We start from the raw sequence: 24,397 nt of genomic DNA, 5'->3' as shown, positions 1-24,397 counted from the left end.
CTGTCAATTAAACAACCACTCATTCTGAGACGTGTCTTACCCTCAAAGTATAGACCGGGCAAAACAGGTGTGTCTGTGTGTCTGGTTGTGTGCGATTTATTTCCTGTTGACATTTTGATGGGAGACCTTTAGCGAGACATTTCTCCAGGTATATATGACATTTATGTATTTGGTAAAGGCACATAAGAAAAAAAAAGTACCTCCACTAAAATGGCAGCAGGCAATAAAACAAAAAGACTGAATATTATATGCTGGAATTTACAGTTTTTCAAGGGCGTCTCAGTATGGATTTTGAGCTTTCCAGGATTAAGCAAGTATCTACAGGTTTGACACTATGACAAACAGTCACAGGCTGCTGATCAACACAAGATGGACACAAAAAAAAAATCTTATGGTGCTATTTTAAATGTCCTTAGTAAAAGGAAGGGGGATTTGCAGAAAACCTGGTATTTGATCAGACTAATTATCAGCATAGCGATGAATCCTGGCTCACTTCACTGGCTGCAAATTAATTCAGGGAGCCTGTAATTAGCCAGTTCTGCTTGAAGGCCAAGAACAGAGCCTAGAAAATGATGTGCTTCTTATCGGTCTGTGAATCTTTCATGAGAAAATACAAACCTGCCAGGAGGCGGTTCACTTACAGTCAATAAACTAGCAAGGTGAAAATCAGACTCACTTGTATCATAAGACACTTTCAGACCTGCAAAGTGTCAATTGCAGGGTGAGATCTCTGAGAATTAACATCTCAATTAAATAACGAAGGGGTATACTGCAATGACTCTTGTGCATACAGTCAAAGCATTAGTCAAACTGTAAATTGCCTCAGATGTGTTTTTAAGGACATTTCTGTTGTAATGATTAAAAGCAAACCAAAGTAGCGCCCAGCAGCTGAGGCAATTTGTGAATTCAGTTTAGAAAACACACCACCTCTCATTCATCTTCTATCAAACATAATACAGCTCCAGGTAATAGTGGTGCCATCAAGCAGAGAGCTTCTAAAGCTTCATTTTTTTTCCTCTTTAGAAAGGTTTTGATGGCCATGCCATTATTTTACATAATTTACAAACACATAGCTTCCTTAGAAATTATCTGTTTTAGCAACAATTTATTTCTTTCTCATCGTTTTATATGAACAAAGATAATTTGACATGATGTATTTGTCTATTTTTCCACAATTGAATGAGAATATGACATATTCTGTATCACAACTTCAACCAACGTGGGTATTATGTCAAAACATTAGACAGTGTTTATTGAGCCTTGTCATGTAAAAGATCAACAACAACAAAGCAACATTTTTGTACTCTGTTCCCTAAAGCCAGGAAGGAATTAAGATATTTGCTATTTCAAAATGTGGACAAAAAACAGACATTTTACATCTATGAAACTCTCAAGCAAAGTAAGTAGTAAGACAGATGTCCTATTTTCAACAACAGGTGGCATTTGTCTCATCTTGCATTAGTTGACTGACACAAACAGCCAGTTGTTCATCCCTCTGACCTCAAAGACCTGAGGCAGTCCCATCATCATTAGACATCTCCGAAAGCATAACTATGTTAGAAAAGGGAGTAGTGCTAAGAGGCGTGCATGACATCGACTGCCTAAACAGATAAAACTAGTTAATGATCAGATATTGGGCTACACGGGTCCCCTACCTTTCACTGGATGATCTGATAGATTAGCTGTACACATTCACTTGTCTTTTGCATGTGTGTCTCCATGTTAAAAGAAAAAACGTTTTGATATTATGCATATATTTCAAATTGACAGAAAAAAATGACCTACAAGTGTGTTTATGCATTCTTCTTGAGAAACGCTCAAGAAGTTATCCTATTAAAGCAAACAATTAATTTCAGTGGCATAACAGCATAGTTTTCATGCTTGATTGTTACAAATTGCCAGTAAATTGGTGTGATGAAAATGAGTTGAATCCTGACATGCTTTGCATAAACTGGTATTTAAAATATGGGTGGGGAAGAGACAGTGATTTATGTTCTCAAAGTAGTATGGTAGAAGGTATATTATGTGGTTTTATTATGTGTGTGGAAGGGAATGTGTAAGTGTGGAAATGAATAAGTAGTCCCAATGCTGAGGGCTATATCACTCTGAAAATCCTTTTAATTATCTCAAGTCCCTCCTCTGTGTCTCTCTGTTTTCCTTTGCATCTCAGGTTGATTCTCGCTATCAGCTCCTTATGTCTCATCTCATGCAGTCTGTATTTGTGCCTCTTTGTAATATTTCTGCAATAGTCTTGGGATGTCTTGGAGAAAGAGCAAAGGGAATTTTCCACTGAGAGAAACACAGAGAGGATGGCTAACTGCGAGTAGAGATTTACTGGCAGACTAAGTTTCCATAATGAAATATTTTATCTTTTCATATTTAATGGTACTCAAAGATAAAATACCATCATATATTTGAGATTTCATGGGATAGATGATCTACTTTTAAGCAAATATTGTGATTAGGTTTGTTGATTCTTGTACCAGAAGGGTTGTACTGAAGAGGCTTCTACTTGTTCTTATTGTCTTAATCTCACAAGAAACATCTGATGATGGAAAGAAAAAGATATTTAGTTTATGGGTGTAGGAGGAGGAGGATTCCAGTTAAACAAACACAGGTTTTGAATATGAGTAATTGTTCCATCAACACATATGAACACAATTAACAGAAAAAAATATTGATACTGCCAATTTTAATTTAGCAGTGTCAACATTACCAAAGGCTGTTGATGTTCCAAAGATAAAAGGCAGATGAAACAGCAAACTGGCACAGATTAATTATTTTCCAGGTTCTAAAATACTGACATCAACAATGAAAATGTCTCCCTTTTATTGGTTATACTGTAAATCATTGGGCACTATGTAGTTCAAGTTCAACTCCTGGCCTGAGGCCCTTTGCTGCATCTGAGTTGCTAAGCATCATTGTCTGTTGGTCTAATTCCCAAATACCAACAACAAGACAGTGGAAAGGAATGAAGAGCCTGGAAAAAGACCACCTTTGAAGACCACCTTCTCAAAACCCCATTTAGAGAAAGTTCATATACCTTTAACTTCTACCTTAACAAATGGAGCTTTGACTTTGGCTTTGAATCTTTGCAAATTGTTAACAGTCAGTCTTTTTGATTTTGTGTCTGTTCATTTCTGTTGACAAGACAGAAAGAGTACAATTTGTGTGGGACCAAGACTGCTAACTAACATACTTTGGCCCATTATTGTGGTATGGCCTCTTTTTATACTGTTGTGTTACTCTTCTTTATCATCACTGGTTTGCTGTTTAGACTGTTTAGTAAATGTCCTGGTTTTGTAAAGTTAATTATTTAGTCGGTAACTCTTTCTCTTGCTGTATGTCAGCTGAACAGCTGAATGAATAAATGTTTTGGCATAAAAAAATCCAGTAATCCAGTAATATTTCCATAACAGCGCTGCATGTTGGTGTGGTGTTTAGCAAGAAGATCCCTGGTTTGAATCTTGGCTGGGGTCTTTCTGTGTGGATTGTATGTTCTCTCATATGCATGCATATCCTCGCTCTAGATACTCTGGCTTCCTCCCACAGTCTAAAAACATGTATGTTGGGTTTTTTTTAGGTATTTTGAGTGAGTGTTAGTGTGCATGGGGGTTTGTCTTATTTGTGACTGTGTTTGCCTAGTGATGAACTGACAACCTGTCCAGGTTATACCTTGTTTGCCACTCGGTGGCAGCTTAGATAGGCTCCAGCCCCCAATGACCCTGAATAGGATACAGTGGGTATGGAAAATCAATGAATGAATTTCTATAGCATCATAATACCGTAATTCATTACTAAGAATGTCAAAAAAAAAAAGTAATAATAATGATAAATGCAGTGTTATACTTTACTTGAGTATTCTTATATGTAAGATTTTACCACATTGTGAAATATTGCAACCATTGAAAAATATTACTGATGTTACTGTTTACCAGCAGTATACACCTCATATAGTGTAATGCTGCTTCAGTATGAAAAACACAGGTACACCTTTGCTTCACTGTCTGCCTCAAATGTGTACAGACAATTTGCATATACAGTAGTGTGCATGACAAATTTACAATGGGAATTACATTACTGGTCATCAAAGCTTTCAGGAAGCAACTTCAACAACAGCAGCTCCTTCATAAGCCTGTCTGCTCATTCAAAAGTATCCCCAAGGGAGAGAGAGGGTGCATTGCTCCAGAAGAGAGAGGAGGAGGACAAAAATGGCAGAAAATAGGGGATGCAGAACTGACAGCCAGGCAGGCACAGGAATGCATGTTGTGCCTTGAAACTGTTCATCTCATTATTCAGCTTTCCATTGAGAAACCACCCCTTCTTTGTCCCCTAGTTTGCTACATGTTATAAATTACCACATCTGCAGCCCATTAGAGAAGATAGCAGAATCTTTGGTTGTGGTGGGTAAGCAGTATGAACAATACTGCATAAACAGCCGATTTCTCTGCTGCTGCATCAGCAATTATTCACACCTTACATAGCATCTGTCTGTTCTATCTGGTATTATCTCTTTTAAATACTCGATTGCTACTAAATCTCAAGTCATTTTTTTTTATCAGCTACATTATTTATGAGTGTTCTGTGTCAGTGCTCAAGTTTGAAATACATTCATCAGTATAGTGAAAATACTCATGTATATAATCATGTTATCCGCTGTGATACAGAGTTTGCAGTGTGTATGAAATGGAAAAGGTTCTGTTTATGCGGTTTTAGCAGATATGAAAGAGCACACTAAAGGTATCTTTTTTTTTTAGCAATAACTGAACTATATTGAAAGAATCTGTTAGTTTCAAGTGCCCTGCCACAAATATGTTTAAAAGCAACTAACAATATGCTGAATTTTACAGCCTTTTAGTTGTCTGGTATTTGAAATAATAGTATATATGTTTGGTAGAGAAAGAAACAAAGTGCATCTTTAGAATTAAACATCTAGTAGATTTTAATTCTAATAGACTTTAATTAGCTTCATGATAGTCCAAAATGTTGGGATTTTAATCACAAACACCAGAATTACCCAGTGCACCATCTGGAAGAGTGTTCATTTTTCATTTTCATGCCTTGAAGGGTCTGTCAGACTTGCACTGAGAATTTTTTCTTCATCTTCTTCTCTTTTTTTTCTTCACTTCGACTGGGTGATGTGATACAGTTCAGTGCAGCTGAGAGAAAGCCGGTGCAAAGCTTTGGCAAATGAAAACTGACACAAGGTTGAAAAGAAAATGCGAAACAACCTTTGACCCCCACGGAAGTTAGCATTAACCCAGAGCCCCTATGAAGCTGGTGGGTGCTGTTGACTGTGACATTATGGATTGACAGGCAGAGGATGGATAACACTAATACCGGAGCAAATTCAAAACCATTCCTCTTCTCACAGTCACAGCAGGATTAGTCTACTGCTGTAAGCCTTTAATACATCTACTCTGACAAACTCACAAGTAAGAAATATGGGGCACACAAGACACATTTTGTTTATGTCAGTACACTGTTTGTTGCAAGTTTTGACTTTGTGATGGGTTTTCACTGTTAATTAATTTCAGTTGTTAGAAACAGTTCTGCAGCTTAGCACATCAGTGCTGATTACTTCTCCCTCCGGGAAGTTTCTCTAACCACGTTACAAATCACTAAAAGAGTGGGCGAGAGGCACATGGCATCCGGGTAACCTGACACAGCAAGCATGGAGTTTCATCGGAAATAGATAAAAATTTAGCCGTATTACTATTCTAAGGGTGCAGGGAAACGCAGCCAGCACCAAAGTTCAGTGCTGAGCGGGAAACAGAGGGAAAGATTTAATGTCACTGGTACATGGGCTGATCCAAACATTATCTTACTGGCAACAATCAGAGCTGAATACATTAAAACAATAGCATGATTTGGATGGGGGAGGAGAAGATATGGAGAGATACCCAAAGCATATGCTTAATGTCACTCACATCTGGATACCCAGAAGCATACTGTAAAAAAAAAAAAAAAAAGGAATTATTTTTGAACAAAGAGTTTTGTTGATCTAAAGCTCTTCAGCTGTTGTTGTTCTCTTGAGGCATATTATCTGTCCAATTAGCAACTTAGGGCGTGCTCACACCTGTAGTTCTGTTTCTGGTCCAGACAAGACAGAAACTTATTTATAATTTACATTGTTGTTCACACTGGCATGAACGGATGCCCGATAGAAGCCAGTAATAACGTTACCCTCTGACTGGAAAGCTTCCCTGAGGTGTATTTGGTTGACAGTACTTCCAAACTTCCACCAAAACCTTTTATCTCGGGCCGAATGCAATTGTTAGATTCACATAGGATATATCATGCAGTTATTTTTACTGGCAGAGATTTAAAAGATTTATCAAAAAATAAATAAACCAGAGCCACAACTGCAATCATATTTCATTTAACCCACATAATACTTTGTTTGGAAGCAGACTTCAACTGTTCAGGAGGATGGCAGCGTCTAAACTTGTTCAAATAAGAGAAAAGTTGGCACACACTCTACGCTTAAATATATTTGTGGGGGATTGCCATTGACAAAATTGCATTTCCAAGCACCTAACTCTAACTCAAATCCTCCCAACTGAATTCCTAATCCTAACCATTACACAATGCTTACCCTAAGCCTGACATTTTGTGGAGTCAAGAATTTTTGGTCCCAAAAAACTCCCAGGTGTTGGACCCTAATGAATAAATACATACACAAAAAGCCAGAAAAGACTACTTCATTTCTTAAAGTATGTTCAGATGAACATACTGATAATTATCACACATACAGCGATCCATCCATCCATCCATTTTCTATACTAACTTAATCCAATTTAGGGTCACGGGGGGGGGGGGGGGGGGGGTGGAGATACACGACCATGCACGCTCACACTCACTCCCAGGGAAAATTTAGAGTCGGAGTAACCGGAGAAAGGCGGCGGTGCTAACCACCACACCACCGTGCAGCCCACCTACATTCAACATATTTTATGTATAAACAATTAAACAAGCTTTCTACAACGCATCTAAAAATTCTGTATTTTGCTGAAGAAAATATGTAAGATATTAAGTGGCTGTAATGTGTGGTGTAATTCTGCCAATAAAAGGGAAAAGATGCGAAGGTCGGTACTTTCTTCTCAAGTTATCCAGCATCTGTTGTTTCAGACGATATAAGTCACATATGTATGCAGCAAAATTCTGTTACAATACACCTTGCACACAGACACACGAAATATGAAATATTAAATTTAAATTCAGATTGTATTGCCACACACTCAGGAGCCATATGGTCTTTGTCAGAAGCTCTTGAATACTTCTCCTCTCTTCGCCCCTCTGCTGCAAACCAAGCAAACTCTTTCCTTTTTGTCCTGACACTGCCACAAATCTAACTCTTGGAAATGCTTAGCTGAGGGGAATATAGTGACTAGAATTGTTTAGACAATACTTGCAGTGCACTCGCCCTAGTCTCCAAACTGTAAACACAAACCAGCTGTCCCCGGAGTGTGATACTTATTCACTGACTGATCTAACCATAGGCCAACTGGGGGAGAACAAGAGCGGAAAGCAGGATGAGGAACAAGAGGCTCGGGCAGCTTTATATACCGTCAAAGACCATTGGAAAGACATACTGTTATCTGACTTTGTTTCTGGCCATGAGTTACAACATTTTAAAGCTTGTCTATCAATCCTTGTCCATATGTAAAGAAAATGACAATTTCTCTGAGATGTACTCCCTCACTGGCACTTAAGATCTTTTATATTGTTTATCCTGAGCGAATGCAGACAGGATGTTGTCAGCAGCAGTGACAGCCGCTTCAAGTGAGAAAACATTGGTTAAAGGTTAGGGGCAGGCAGAAGGAAAATTATAATTTTTCTGATAATCCACGTCTGTCTACGTTGCTACATACGTCTTCTGAACCCACCTGTTTTCAACAGAGGATTATAATTAAAGGCAGTTGGACTGAGAAATCTCTCGGGTTGATTGAGCTACGCATAACACATGATCCACTTCAGAGAGCACGATGTTGACTTGGACATGTCCATCATGTTAATGCATTCAAATAATTACCACAAGCCTTCACACGGCTTTCACCGGCTTTCACTTTTGAAAAAGAAAACAAAAAGAAAACTAACACATTCTGGAGGAAGCAAAAAGTGAGAATAAAATTCCATCTCCAAACAAATTCATATTCATGGGATATGTACATTTAAACAGATTGCAATGGTTAGTATAAAATTTGCGCCTTGCAGAATCGTGTTGTTGTAATATGTGTAAATGTGGTTCTTAAAAAAAAGGCAATATCTAAAAATCTTCAACACCAACAAGATAATGAATTTATAGTTGTACTAAAAGAGCATAATGATATCTTATTTTAGACATTTGGCCAAAATTTATTGTTATATTCATGGTGCAAAATACATTTGATTATGTGTTTTGTCATAAATGGGCTAATGAGAAAATGTTAAAATCCACATAAATTTAAGTTACATTCGGGTCATATATTTAGCTTTTATGTATTTTATTCATATGGCTGAGACACAGGACTCAAACAAAGTTAATTTAACTTTTTTTCTTTAACATTTTTTCTTTCTTGTTTTATTTTGGTGGATGTACAGCTGCTGTGTGGCTTGTGTGAATTGGGTCCAATGTTTCCCTCTGCAACTAAAGAATAGTAGTAGAACAAAAGACTCAAAACCTACATCTTCTTTCCTGTCACTCAAGAAAAACTATGTGAGACATACAGCAAACCCCTCAGAAGCTAATACTTAAGTGCCTTTGATCACAACACCAATAATGGTCTCTAGGTGCTGGCTTCACAATATCACTGACTCCACAGACTTCAAGCGAAGGTGCTTTCGCTGATGTTCAACTAACCTGCTCACTACCACAATCCGCCTTTAAAAGCGCAGATAATGGTGTTTATTAGTGTGCACTAATAATAAAGCAGACCAACCGTATGAGGGATGGCGATGACTTGCAAAAACATTTGTAATTTCAACTTTAATTATATTAAAAAAGAAATTCCAAAACAACATTTCTGAAACTCTCTCTAGGGCTGTAGGGCGAGCCCCTAAATTCACCTCAGTCCAGTGCGCACCAGACACCTGCGCCCTCTACTTCACATTTCCAGCCAGAAGAGCACATCTCAAGCGGAAAGTGTCTCGCTGTTATCTGCTTGTCTGTACAGCAACTGCTTAAAGAGACCAAATCAATTGTCTTCGCATTCTCCTGAACATCTCCGGTGTTCATGTGTGAAAGCAACTAAAGTGACAGGTTTCAATTTAGCATCATGAAGTAAACTGGTTAACATTATCTGTTGTTATCTGAGGGGACACCAGCAACTGTAAAAACAATCTGAATTCATATCTGTTGATGACTATTATATAAGTTAACATGGCTAATATTTACCATGTAATAAAGTGCTTTCCTATAAACTACCTGAATATACAAGCGGAGGACTCGGAGAGCGCATTTTTCTTTTTTATCAACTTTTCTCTCTACACTCAATTACATGACGCGTAGTGTGGCCATGTGTTTGTCTTACCCTGTGGCTCATTACTTCATCACTGCTGTGCTGTGGCTAAACCTTCAGCCCTGCCATGAGCCTGACTTTCCTCTAGCAAATGGCAATGTCCAATTAGTTTAAGTGTAACATTTATTCTGTTCTCTTACTGAACCTAAAAACAGTTCTAGCATCCAATAACCTTTGGAGTACACAGGCTGTGACTTTGCCCTCACCTCAATAAAGCGTTCCATGATTGAATCAAGTGGCTCAGGTCAACAGGACATATGTTCATTTCCCAGGGTCCTCCAGGGTCCCCGCAGGCAGAAAAATATGCTGAGTGCCTCCTGTGACATTTATTGGATAGGAACTATATTCTATGTCTTTTCTCTCCTTTTTTATAATTTCGTCTCTTTCGCTTCCAGAGAGGGCTCCATTTTTCTGTGTGTTTCTGTGTGTGTAGGGGTACGCTCGTGTGTGTGCATTGTGCGTGCTTACACAGTATTTCAACCCTCTGGTCACCCTTCAGGCACCAGCACATTCTACATCTGTCACTGCCTCAACGACGTCACCTAAATTTTCTACCGACCATTTTCATGACTGTGCCTTGAAGAACAGATGCTTCTTCCTCTCTGTCTTCTGTCCCCGTCTGTCTCTGTCACTCCTTTCCTGCTCACATCACTTTACATCTGTCAGCCTTCAACTGTCTTTTGTCAGCCATCCTCTCACTTCTCATCATCTCCCCCTTGCCCCAGTCAAAACAGCAGCGGTAGGAAACATCATGATTCAGTAAATTCATGTAGAATTAAGTCAAGGGTTTTTAACTTAATTTTCCACTGTAGCTTTCACATTTATTTTGTCCATAAGAGATCAAATGACTAATCCTCTGATGAATTCTTGTCAATTTGCTGCTGCGTCTCCCCGTCATGGGTAGCTGACTCGATGAACTCATCCCGTTATTTAAGCTGACAAGTCATTCATGACTACCAATCATGTAAATGCATTGCGACCTGTCAGTGTTTATTTTTAGGAAGAGGTGCAAAGCATAGAAAATACCCTCAATAAACTATGACCATTATACCTTCACTGCACAGCAAGTGGTGCTTCGTAAACTGTGTTTAATGAGATTTTTTTTAAATAAACAAGCTATAAAACTGCGTAATACACTTCTTATGAGAAAATGCATGATACAGTCAATATTAATTCATAATAATATAGATCATAATTGGGCAGAATTGGTTTTGCAATAGTATTCTGGCAACTTTTCTGACACAACCATGTTTCTCAGCCATTTCATTACATATAATTTGACATAATCTATTCTTACAATGAAGTAAACTGGTATTTCAATTTGAATGGTAACAGTCAAGTTAAAAGCAAACACAAATTACAGCCGCGGTGAATGTAAATGTAGTTTGTTTTATACATTTATGTTCATAAGCGACAGCATTAAACTGATCAAAAAGTTCACGGCCCTCATCTAAAAGCGGGTACATTTGCCCACGAACAAATGTTGTCACTTTCATGGGTTAAATTCATGAAATGGTAACGCATGTGTAGGCTGTTAGTTGAACTCCATCAGAGATTGTGGGCGCATGTTTAACAAATGCAATATCACTGCGTAGTCACATATTTGAGCCTTAAGCGCTGCCATGATAAAAGATGGCTTATGGTGCAAAGGTCAGGAGATCACCATAAAATGTAGGATGCATGTAGACTGTAGGATGTATTTGATGAAAATAGTGGACCTACCACTTGACAGACTATCGGGCAAACACTGCCATCTGTACTGCAAGTACACGATACAATGCAATGATGATAAACATAATCATGAATGGCCAATGCTTTATAGTTTTTGCAGTGGGATTTAACAGACATATAATTATGAGTAAACATGTCCAGTTGTGAACATGTCGCCTTCATCTCCGAGTGAGCACTGTGGTTACTTCACCATAAAAGTTGGATTATCAATCTTTTCAAGTCTTACCATCAACATTAAGATGTCATTTTCAGCACCACATAACATTAATGGATGAGAATACACAAGTCGATGTGAGACTTGATCTAGACAAGGAATTTCTCCTCAGAGGAAGCCTGTTGATTTGGTAATTACATGGATAGTACAGAAATGATTAAAACTACTGTCCTAACTCTCCTCTTCAATATTTTATTTGTTTATTTATATATTGGTCTGTTTGTTTGTTTGTTCATCCAATAATTAATTGCTTCACCTGACTGAAATAAATACAGACAAAAAAGTACAACAAATGTACTCGATTGCCTTTTGGCCCACATTTAAGGTTGCAGCAAACATATAGAAAGTAATATTTTAAACCTTTCCCATCTGGTTTGTATGTTTTACACAACCACAGCTTGCTTGTCAGGCTAACACAAATTGTCATTACAAAACTGCATGTAGTGTGAAGGGTTTGACCTCATGTGTTATACCTCACTTGATGCAAAGTCAAACATTGCAAAAATACCATTCATGTGCCGTGGACCTCTCCATCACTGTCGCTGATATGTTTGAATGAAACAGTGAGAACTAGTAACTTAAAATTAACCTCTGCCTGAATGACAGAATACTGTTGCTTTAACAGAATACCCCAAGACTGAAAATCCATATGGAATAGTGTACTTATTGTGGCATGAAGTATGCATAGGCTTATCATAATAATGTGACTGTGTAAGACTGTGTCTTGCAGAAAAATGAAAAAAGATGCTATCACTGCTTTATTCCTAGAACATCATCGCATAATTTGCCTGTGTGATTTTTGAGTGATGAATAACATGAATGTAACCTGATGTTGATTTCACAATGTATGGATGGGTTATTTGTCAAAGCAAATTATTCAACAGTTCTTTGGTACCAGATGATAACCAGAGCGGGTAAGTAATTACAACACTAGATAAAATGATCATACCATTAACAAGATGAAAAAAAAGGTTGGATACAGCTACCCACAATTAAGGTAAGTCCTCCTTTAACTGCTCCCCAGCTCCTCAGTTCTCTTCACCTCAGCAGCATTCGCCAAAGGCTGTTCTGTTTTACCATCTAGCCCCAGGGTCACCCATGAATCTGTGTGACCTCTGAAGGATGAAGGAAGGAAACATAATTCATCCAGGCAGCTTCAACAAGTCTTCTTTGTGTTCCTCCTCGACCTTAAAACCTGGCAGTAAATTCAGCAAACTACAAGTAATAAACTCTTTCCCTGGAGGGCTTAGCTTCTTCTGGTCGGAGTGCTGATCTAGCATTACCATGATACCATCTGACCATCTCCTTCATTATAATTCAAAAGGTAAAAGTTATACTGGAGGGGCATTATTATTCCAAAACCTTGATCCAAGCATAGGAGCTTGATACTGGGTAGGGCACTGCAGGCTGACACAGCTGAGCGGAGTGGGTGAGGTCATGGCTGTGGTTGTTAACCCTTGTCACCAACACCTCCTTCAATCAGTGCTGTTTTTACACATGTTATTATCCAGACTAATCTCCGTGTTTTTGGATTTGCAAAACCTGTGCTCCCTGGGGATTCACACACCATCTGCACTTACCTTATTTTGATGGTTGTTAGACCTGACCTTTGCTCTTTGCCCTCTACACAGGCTTCATTCCATCACTCTAGTGAACATACACACACACACACACACACAAACACACATACAAATGTATGCTTTGTTGCTGCATGCAACCTGATGGATTTCTGACATTCTGCAGCGAAAGGTTGTTTAACTAGCAACATCCCATACTTGACACTTCAGCAAAACTGTCACCTGTTCCAACACACTCGCCCATTGTTAAAACCTCAGGACTGAAGCAGACACAGCTGTTGCATGTCTGACAGGGAATCTCCACCTGTCTCTTAACCATAAAAAAAAAAAAAATACCAATTTTGGAACAAAAGGTGGAAACAAAAGCTGGATTTACGAATTACCTATCATGGTTTATATGTAGTTTCTGGTGCCTACACCCTGTTGGAGTTGGTGTGTGTCGCATCAGTGGTAACATGATAATCAACATAAACACACCAACATACAAAGCAGAACTTACTGGCTACTTCCAGGGACGCATTGTGACTGATCGCCTGGCCCAGATAGTTTCGTGCCACGCACACATAGCTGCCATCGTCTGGCTTGCTTCGTCGTCCGTGGATGATGCGTAAAAAGAAGAGGGATCCACTGGGGAGGAGCATACGATGGGAGCGAGGATTGTCACGGTCTGTCTCGACACGCTCTCCATCTTTGTACCATTCCACGGTCGGGGTTGGACGGCCCTCTGCCTTACAGTTGAGAGTGGCTGGCTCCCCTTTGGACACGATGAGGTCAGAGGGGTGCTCCACAATGCGGGGAGGGAAGTCTTCCTGGCGAAGACGAGACCCTGGAAAGGAAAATAAGTGCACAAATGGTCATGCATTCTCATTATTGACAAACCTGCAAAATGCCTACTGTACATACAGTATCTGTGGATATGTACATCTATGTAAGATACTTCCTCTAGGAGATTAAAAGTTCCATTCAAATTATTATTATTATTATATTATCCATTGCTGAGCAAGTACCCTGAATCAACAATAGTCCACTTTAATGATGTAATTACCACAAAAACACAGGCCCTCATAAACTGTGTATATTTTGTTGCAGCCGCTGGAAACCTGTGAGGCAATGGAAATTCACAGTTTTGACATGTGAAATCCTCTGGAATTATTATCTTTCCAAACATATCTGTCATTCAAAAATGTATTTGTGACATAGAAATATGCAGCTTCGGAACTGCAAGAATGAATTATAATGGGATTATAGTATTATCTAAAGTTACACTAAATTGTGTTTTTTTTTCCTTTCATAGACTTAAATACAGAAATGGTACATGTAAGGAAGGTATACAGTTACATCCCCATTTTTTGCTTTATGAATAGCCAGAGAAACAAATGGAAAATATAATATTAACTCTACATGTTGTACTGTGGTATTTTCCCCACCAGCCTCGTAGCTCTGGGTGTTGTATCTTGCTCATTATGAACAGGGCAGCAACTCTCCTCTGTATGTGTATCTCTATCATTTGATACACCTTTACCATTTGAAGCCAATTTCACCACAAACTTTAATAAGATGTGGAATAGAAATCGATAACTCTAACCACACTAACACAAACAACCACAAAATCACCTCTGATCCATGATGCACCACTGAGACGTCAATCAAGCTACTCCTCTGAAACAAACTGTGTAAGAATGAGTCCCAGTGAGGCCGAGGACAAAGAAAACCTCCCTAATGAGTTCCAGGTACACAACTCCAATGCCTTGTTTCATCTAACATTCCATTCATCCCTTTCCAGCTCCCTAACACAGCCAAGCTCACAGAAAACACCACTTCCATTCTTGTCCACACAAACAAACCATCATTTGCTCTCGTTCCTTTTCTTCCCTACAGTATTTCTCCTTTTTTTTTTTTTTTTTAAATATGGGGAGGATTCTAGATCAGATCCCTTGCAATCGTAATAGTGCCAGAAACTGCTAAAATCAAACCATTTGGAGAGGACAGAGATGGTGGAGAACACGTGGCTTTAATATCTGTCCTAACACTGCTATCTACCAACATCGTTTCTTTATTGCTTTCACAGAGTTTCAAACACTAGCTTTCACAGCCTTCAACAGGTCTCCCTGTAAAGGGCCAATGGCTTCGTAATAAAGATAATCACCACCATGTTAGAGAATGATATGCTCCAACATATTTGCTGTAACCAAGAAATTACCTGTTATAACACAATGTGTGGGGTAGCACCTCATAAAGTGAAATAGGATTGTACAGTGGTAGAGTTTTAGGTATTTTCACAAATCTAAATTTAGTATATTTTCCAAAAGCTTATGAAAGAAAATATTACAGGAAAAATCCCCTAATTAACACCAAAAGTCATGAACAATAGATATATGGGAGCGTATCATTAAAAAGTGAATGATATACTGGCATTTGTATGTTTTTGCAACCAAAAGTTATATATTAAATGGATGGTGGCATGGGCACTGACATGAGCACTCCCACAGCGTGAATCTTACTTAATTGTTTTTTTGTTTACCATTCACTCCCTTCTCTACTTTTTTATTAAGTGTTGTCAAGTTATTGATCCAGCTAAAAGCTCACTCTAATGAATGTAAAAGCTCATTCTAAAGAATGCTAATGAATGCAAAGTTTGACCAAAGTTGATATTTCATTAATGAATCATTTAGTCTACAGCAGATTTCTAACTGTAACTTAACTTTAACTGTAAGCTGGGGTCTGTGACAATGACACCTGATTTGCAGACTCCTATTCAAATCAAATCTTTCAGGCATAAGTTTTGGAAATGCGTGTATTAACAAGAGACCATCACGGCAGTTTTGTCCACAGTCGTGTTTGATTGTGCATATACTTTAACTTTGATTTATTTGGGCTTTGGGATTTATTTAAGATTGTTTTTTTCTTTCCCATTAAATTTTGATCTCCACCAATGGACATTGGCAGTGGATTACTGCTGTGGGGCTGCCCTGTGAGTCTTTAGCAGTGATCTGAGGACAACACTGATTATTATATGCTGTCAATGACAATGTGACTACATTAATGTTTAGTAAGGATAATGCTTTCAATGACATCATCTTAGAGTAGGATGGCGGCACACGTTGGCATTTACCATAAACCAGAGTATGTCTGTGGCTGATGGGAACATCATGGGACATGTTTTTCAGTACAGTGATAGGGATTAACTACATAGAATATGGAGGAATAACCTTGGGCATCATGACTAAATAAAAACAAGTGGCACACTGACCACTCAATTTCTTCTTCAAATTATTTTTAGACATTTTTAATGCTACCTAGTTGCCAGAAGAAAAATAACCATCCACGTTTAAAAGAACCACAAGTTATGTCAACATTTCTGTGCGAAGATGAGGCCCTTGAAGAGAAAAACTGTGCAGAAAAGGTGACACATCTTCCTTATTGTCAACCCAGCCATATGCCTACAACACATCACTGAAATACAAACTGTATAACAACAAAGAGCCCCAATGAACTCTATTAGATAATCCCTCCATGAAATTTAAAGTGCTATTCAAAAGGGAATTAGGTGTGGTGCATTATTATTGCTATGCAATTACCCTGAATTAACAATAATCCACTTTGATGATATAATTACCACACAAACACATGCCCTCATAAACTGTTTATCTTTTGTTTCAGCAGTTGGAACCTCCCCCATGAGACACTGTAAATGAAAAAAACAACATTGACATATGAAATCCTCTGTCTGGTCTTCAGAAATGTATTTGTGCCATAAAATCCAGCTTTGGAATAATTCAATGATGTTCCCATCAGCCACAGACATATTCTAGTTTAAAGTGTGCTGCCATCCTAATCTAACATGATGTCATTGCAAAAGAGTTTGTGTTACTCCCACGTTTGAAACTTTGTAAAAAAAAAAATATGCATATCATAGTGCGTGTGCATATTGTGAGATGTGGGCCCAAATACAAATTAGGAATTGGTGGAGGACTAAAGGTTGCTTTAATGAGAAAATCTAAAACTACAAACCAAGGACACTGCGAGGCAGGAATTCCGCATTCCCAAATAATTCAAGGGCATGGACGGCAAGAACAGGTATAAACAAAACATGAAATAATGCATGAAACAAAGGGAAAGATGCGATCGAGAGATCCAGCAGGGAACAAAGAAAACTCTAGACTGTATGAATATGAAGGAGAGTATCGACTAAGATGACACAGATGTGGTGGTCAGTAACAGAATCCACGTGTGAAGCAAAGACAGGAAGCAAAATTAAACAGAATGCAAAAAACAACAAAGTCTTACGGAATAAGATAGGAAGTAAAGCTAATTCACTGCCAAAAATGTTTTACTAGAAATCCAAAAACAAAGAGACAAGGTCAACGTTATTTCACATCAAATCATAATCCTTTCCTGACCCAAACCAAATCATTTTTGTGCAGAGGCCTTATTAATTCATTAGTAAGCAGTAAAGACAAAAGAAAATTAAAATAAACAAAATAAACAAATTGCAAATATATAAGACAAATCCAATTTTACACACTGTCTGGACGTCCAAACAGGTATAAGAATAATACAAACAAGACAGGCAATGTGGCCTTTAGTCCCTGTTTACAGCACACATGCTGCTTTCCTTGTTCCTAATTGTGTTGGGCTGATGCCCGGGGGGTCCATGCAACTCCCTAAGCTCCCTGGCATTACAGAGAGGCAGTATCAGCCCACCACAAGTGGTCCCCAAAAGACCAGGCTTTATCTGCAAAGGGCCAGCAGCCAGCATAAAATCAGTATGTAAAAACATGTACACAGGTGCACAATGGAGTACATACACACGCACCAAAGGTTGTTTGTAGCACCTGCGCACTCACATTTTTTTCCTTTCAGTCATTCCTGAGGCAGCCCTGTTGTCTTATGAAGATTTATGTGCAGTTTTGTCTCAAACACTGAAAAAGGAGTTGAGTCCATTTTCTCTATAATTGTGTGTCTCTTGCATTCATGTAAGAATCAAATGAAATGCCCAGAAATACAATTTCAAAAAAGCCCAAAGACGTTGGAATGAGAAATTTCACTGTAAAGAGTTTCGCTGTAACCAATGTCAGTATTTCCTGCAATCTATTTTTCCATTTTATTGCTGTATTATATCAATCAGGTTGATGTACTATTATTTTAAAGTTTATTCATAAAGAATTACAAAGTCTGCCTACTCTAAACAAATGTAACTAGTGCATTTCTAATTAATCATACTGAGTTATCTTACTGATCTTACTGTTATGTCTGTCTCACTTCTTTGAGACCAGAACACCAATGGGAATTGTTACCAATCCAGCAACCCCTTGTGTGAGTGTGGATGGGAAAAAAATACTGTATTACACTGATGAATTACAGTTGTTTATTGTTATTAGTCGACTGATTGTGTTAGCTCTGAATTTTCCTGCCTTGCTTGTAAATTAATAGCTAACTTATAAATATGATGAAATATGAGATACTGATGTAAATCCACTGTAAAATGACAGCAAATCCTTAAGTGTAGAGTTTCCAAATTGTGAATATAGAGGGCAGAAAAGAAGGCAATGGCTGCTAAACTATACGAGGAGACACAGTGGAAAAAAAGAGGTAATAAAGGAGGAAGGAGGGTGCTTTAAAATAAGCTGACCCCAGAAATTGTAGAAGCACAATGTAAATGCGATTCACCTCAGTGTTGGTGGTCTTGTATCAGCCCACCCCAGTGTCATTTACAGTACAATGCTATCTAGAAAGAGTGCTGACATGGGGCCACTATAACCGCTTGGACTCAAACCAAGGTTATATTCTGTAAGAATATCAAATATCACGACCGAATGAGCTTGCTCTGTGATGGGCACACAGGCACACAGTTTTAACTCATCAGTTGGAAACTTGGGTTAGAGTTTCCAACTCAGATTCATGCCCAAGGTCAAAAATCTCAAGATGCAATTCCCAAAGAATGTGCATAATTTTCTCTTTGTGGTTTGTGCGAACAAGAAAGCAACAGAAAAGCAGTTGGTGGCAATTACTGTATGCTGCAGACATAGTGTCATCCTTTGATGCTGCAGTAAGCTAACTGAAACAAACAGCTTACTTAGTGATTCTGTCACCAAGATGACCAGAGCCACAGTTATAGCAAATCTCCGCCTAAAGTATGTCAGGATTTCTCGTGTATGCCATTTTTTCAGGAGCTGGAGTCAGGAACAGCTAATGAAGGCAGGCGGATTTTGTGAGAGGCTTAAGAATGTGCAATAAATGGAACAGATCTGTCTTGTTAAGGCAAACCCTGTGTCTCAGTCAGTAAAAGTAATTTAGTCTTCTTTGTGACCCATGGGCTTGATCGTGGATCAAAGTACATACTTTTAATAGCAATACAGAGATTTCCAAAAGGCTCTCTAGTTTAAATTACATCACATTTGAAGAGACAGCAATCCATGGTGGACAGCAAGAGAAGATAATTAAACAAGATATATTTTGAGACTTACAGAGCATTTGAGAGACAGCTATAACAAGAAACACAAAGAAATAAATAACCACAACTACATCAAAGTGTTGCTCTGAAGGGGAAAAAAATTACTTGTAAGTAAATAAACTCTGAGACACTACTGAGATAGTTTTAAGATTTGGGGAAAATAATTAGAAAATACAAAAATATATATATAGATAGATCTATGTGTGTATAGATCTAAATATATATACATATATATGAAGCTCTATATCAAAACAGGCTATAAGACATAGCAGGGACCTGTTTATTAAAACTGTGAAAGCTTCCCAATAAATTGTCACAAGCATACAAAGAAATGTAATCAAATTCAAGCCAAAGCAATTTGTCTTAATGAGATTTGTTTCAGTCACAGTAACCCTGCTTTTATCTGTTTAACAAAAGTAAACCTAAGATTTGCTGTTGCAAATGATGACATTTTGTAGCATGTGCAGAGCTCCTAGGCCCATTTGAGTCAGTTGAATGTATACATGTAGGTGAGATTTGATTCCTAACTGCCTTGTCTGGGTGTGTTAGTCCAGCTTTCAGCTTTCTTTGGTTAGACTAACCTGTAAATAACAATATACATTTTTAGAAGTCCAGCTTTGGTCTGACTAAAACTAAAATATTTGTTTCTCGTGTCATTTAAATATGCAGATAGTGTTGGTACAAATTCTATGTCTATTCTTGGTTTTTGCAGTCAGTGTAAGCTAGCTAACTGATTGCAAGTGAAAATGTCCCAAAAATGATAATCGTTTCTGTTGCTCATTTCCTGTAGAAACGCACTCCAATCTCACACACTTATTCATTTGTAAAGTAAAACACAAAGAGCCAATAAATACCAGACATTCCTTCTCAGGCTGTATAAACTACAATTAAGTGGAACAGATGAACACTGTCATTCACCCAAGAATGTGGAGGAAGGAATGTGAGTGTGTTTCTGTGTCTGTGTGTGGCCAGGAGAAGGTGCCTATTTATACTATATACTTATATTTTTAATTTCAAATTGCTTTTGCACATGTGGTTTAAATCATAGGGCTGTTATGAACAACTCTAGTTTACTATACTGTAAATCAAAGTTTGTCTCTTCCGCCGCCCTTCCAACAGCACACTGCAGCAGAGTGAGGCAGTCTCTGGGGAGGCGAGCCAAGGTCATGGACATGATAACACCTCCCAACTGCAGCACCCAGATGTTCAGGGCAAGATATGAGCTGTGTGAAAATGTAAGCAGGGGCAATAAGCTTACAAGCTTACCAAAAATTGATTTTACTTGATGCAGACTAACAAGTGTTCTATAATTGATTTATTTTTAAATAATATTTATGAATCATATTTTAACATTAAATACCAAACTCTACTGGCTTTAAGTCGCTAATTTTAATCAAGTTTTTAAGCTTTATCTGTTGACCAAATCCGAATCTTCTTTTTTTACATTTCTGCCACTAAAAGACTCTCTGAAACTCCTTTGTGTTTATATTTATATCTATATCCATTTATCTATCTATCTGTCATGTGTTTCTTTTCAAATACCGTTTTACTGTACTGTAGCATAGGATATGAAAAAAACTTTTTGTTTGGTTGCCATCTGTTAAATGCTCACTGGAAAGGTAACAAGCAATTAGGTCCCCAGGGCATTCTCGAACCAGAACATTGCTGGTGCGCGATAAACATCTGAGCCAAGTAGGTCACCAGGACACTTTAAATGGAGAGTAAATCCATCAGGCTGCCTATGGCACACAGGGAGGGCCAAACATTGCATCCTTTGGGTGATATTACTGCAATTTGTACTAATCTAAGATTATTATGTTTTCTAAATTGTGAGACATGTTCTTAATTCAACCATGCACACATCGCAGTGAGCTGCATTGCTGGCAAAGTATCCTTGGCATATTTCCAGCCATAATGTTTTCCACATTCTGATTGCACATTAAGCTGTATTTTTCTTCAATTCAGTGAGCAAAGGTGAGCTGAGGTGGATGAGAATCATTAGCTCACCTCTTGCATTTGTGATGAGAAACACAACCGCATGCAAAGACCAGCAGCCCTTCTTAGAGGTTTGTTCTCACTCCATTACATGTTCAGTGGGAAGAAAAGTGGCTGTATAGGACATTGATTATCACTCAGGCAGAGCTTGGGAGTAAATCTTCCAATAAAAAAAAAAACAGACAATCACTTTTACAGAGTTTGTTTTTCTGAAGAAATACATCCACAAAGGGTTGCTGTTGCATGCACTGATCTGACACGGTTCGATATAGCAAAGAAAATGTAAATCACAATTTGACTGACAGTTTTAGGCCCTATCTCCACATCATTTAAAGTGCAATGTAGTCTATAGTGTTAGTATAATCAAGTAAACTGAGTACATAATGCACTGGATGTTTGATCATTACTATATTATCATGTTTGCTCTATTTTCTTTGCGGCATGTAAGTTAGAAAAATGTTATTTCACACATTTCTCACATGCTAAAGTAACTCAATCAATTATGAATTACTATATTATAGCCCGATGCTGTGTCATTACATGTACCATGTACATTTAATATCTGCATGACCTAAATTTATTTTGGTCCTAACTGTGCCCCAGGTAGTGGAAGCCCAGATGTGAACTTACTGGCAGAGTGTGAGCTGATCGAGACTGAGCCCTGAGCACAAAACTGATATATAAAATCTGTTCAGCAATGTCCCATTTCATGTATGTTATTTTCTTCTTCCACAACATGGATACTTACACAATAATCTCATCATTTTTCAGCAATATTTACCAGCCGACAATGTGCACAGCCTCGTGTTTTGTCCTGCACAATAATTAGAAAAACCAAAATACTTAATCATGGTTTGGTGTAAAATACAGACTTTCAAAACGCTGCATGTTCCTCATCAAGTATCACTATGTGATGAAGTGGAAGTAACGATGCGATCTTCTGGCAAGCATAACCGCAGGCCAATTTACCATTAAAGTGGCATGCAAATTGGTTAGAGTAGGGGTAAAAATACAGAGCAAAGAGTTAATACTTCAGTTTACATTTTATAAAAAGATAAATAAAAAAAGAAAGAATGCAGAAAAAATCATAAACTTTCCAGGTAATGTTTTTTCATTTGGATGTTTAATGTATTTTTAGAGTATGGTATTCATCACCTGGTAAGCCTAAAGAGGTGTCTGTTTTAACACAAGCCATTATATTCAATCATGTCATTTCAATGTCTGAACCTAACCAATTTGTTTCTGATGGCTAAACCTAACCTTGTAGCTCCTAATTTCTAAATGTACAAAATATTGGGCTAGATGAGAGATAGATGTGGATGACAGATGAACTTGGATCTCCAACTGGACAGCCAGGTGTACTGCAGCTCCAACAACAAACTCCTCTGACCTTTTTTGCTGGGAAAATAAAAAAAGCTTTGCAGACTGTATTTCTTTCTGCAATTGCTTTTGTGTCTGCAAGGGCGAAAAAAGACAGAATTCGGTGTCCCCAAAACACAAATCAATAGAATAAGGTTTGTGACAGTTTCACAGCCTCTCTTAAGTCTAAGTTAGCCTCTCTTAGCTTTGCCCAGTTACAGGAAAGTGGGTAAAAAACCTGCTAAACACATCTGATATTAATCCCAATCTACATGGAAAATATTATATTTCCATAATTTAGAAAATATTCTTATTGGCTTTCTACCTAAGATATAGAGAAAATATCAATCTGATCTCATCTTTGTCTATTTCACATAAAGTTAGACCCAGCAGATTAGCTAACACTGAAAAGAAACAACTAATTTGACCAGAGATAACAAACCCCTTAAATATTCATACATATAATGGACACAAAAAACAATTCCATATAGAACTAGCCAACAGTCTCATGAAAAAAGGATCACAAGATTAATGTTTACCAGGCTTAATAGGTGAAGAAGACTGTATTTGGAGGTTGACTGATGTGGTGGATGCCTGACCTGTAGTTGTACCTCATCCACACCAGTACTTTTTACACTTTATTTGATCTAAAAATATACTTTTGTTTTCACTTGGGTAGGTCTACACAAATACAACCAAAGTGTGGCGATTAACTTTTTTTAACTAAATTTATACACAGATGTGCTAGTACTTTGTATATTTGCAAAGTACTGCAGAATTTGCATTCAAACATTTCATTTCTCGAAACGGTTTTAAATCTTATGGTTGCATTGTGTTTAAAAAAGAAATGTGTGACTGACACTTTGCTACACTGATTGAAAATACAGACTTGATGCACTTAAATTAGCATTTCAAAACCACAAATTTAAGTATAATTTTTTTTAATTAATTAGACTAGCAAAAATCAGACTAATACGTATAGCGAAAAGCTTCATTTTCAAAAGTAGTGCAACAATGAGCAACATCTTTTGATGTTATTCTTCCAATAACACCTGATTAGAGTTACAATACAGCTGTTTCTGATAGAACATTTACTGATTTCTTTACAGCAAAACTGCTTATGTCAAACTCTCGTGTCATCGTATTCATAGTAAATTACTTTTCAGTTGGTTTTATAGCTGGGCCTTTTTCTTCTTTTCTACGAAAAGCAAAGAAAGAAATAAACAGCTGACCACTTAATAAGCTTTTATTTTTTTTTACAGATGTTCAGGTGATTAAATATGGTCATATGACTGGAATGGGAGAATTTATCTGATCTGTATGAACATCTTTTTCTTTGGCTCCATTTGTGGTGCTGTTGATCACACATGTTGCCACGGGCTCTGTGGTTTTTCACTGACGTAAGGTACATGCCTTGAGCCTTTACTCTCTTTTTGTGGCACTCCTAAAATTCCATAAAGCCCAGACTGTTTGCAATATGATTAGCGTTTATGGGCCCAACAGTTTTTGTATGCTTCTATATTATTCATTAGGTAAGCTGCTTCTTTGTGTGTTGAAAACCTTGAGA

At 37.8% G+C, this 24,397-nt stretch overlaps 1 protein-coding gene across 2 annotated transcripts in view; it reads right to left on the bottom strand.

Annotated features, from left to right (window-relative positions):
- The window catches only part of LOC142401059 (roundabout homolog 1-like), an 86,584-nt gene that overhangs the window by 45,051 nt on the left and 17,136 nt on the right, over positions 1–24,397 (bottom strand). For both annotated transcript variants that reach the window (XM_075486294.1, XM_075486295.1), the window contains one exon: positions 13,522–13,848. In XM_075486294.1, coding sequence (XP_075342409.1) covers positions 13,522–13,848 — 327 coding nt within the window. The remainder of the gene's footprint in view (positions 1–13,521; positions 13,849–24,397) is intronic.

The sequence above is a fragment of the Odontesthes bonariensis genome, chromosome 16 (assembly GCF_027942865.1).
Source record: "Odontesthes bonariensis isolate fOdoBon6 chromosome 16, fOdoBon6.hap1, whole genome shotgun sequence".
Taxonomy (NCBI): Eukaryota; Metazoa; Chordata; class Actinopteri; order Atheriniformes; family Atherinopsidae; genus Odontesthes; species Odontesthes bonariensis.
This window is presented reverse-complemented; position numbering and strand designations above follow the sequence as displayed.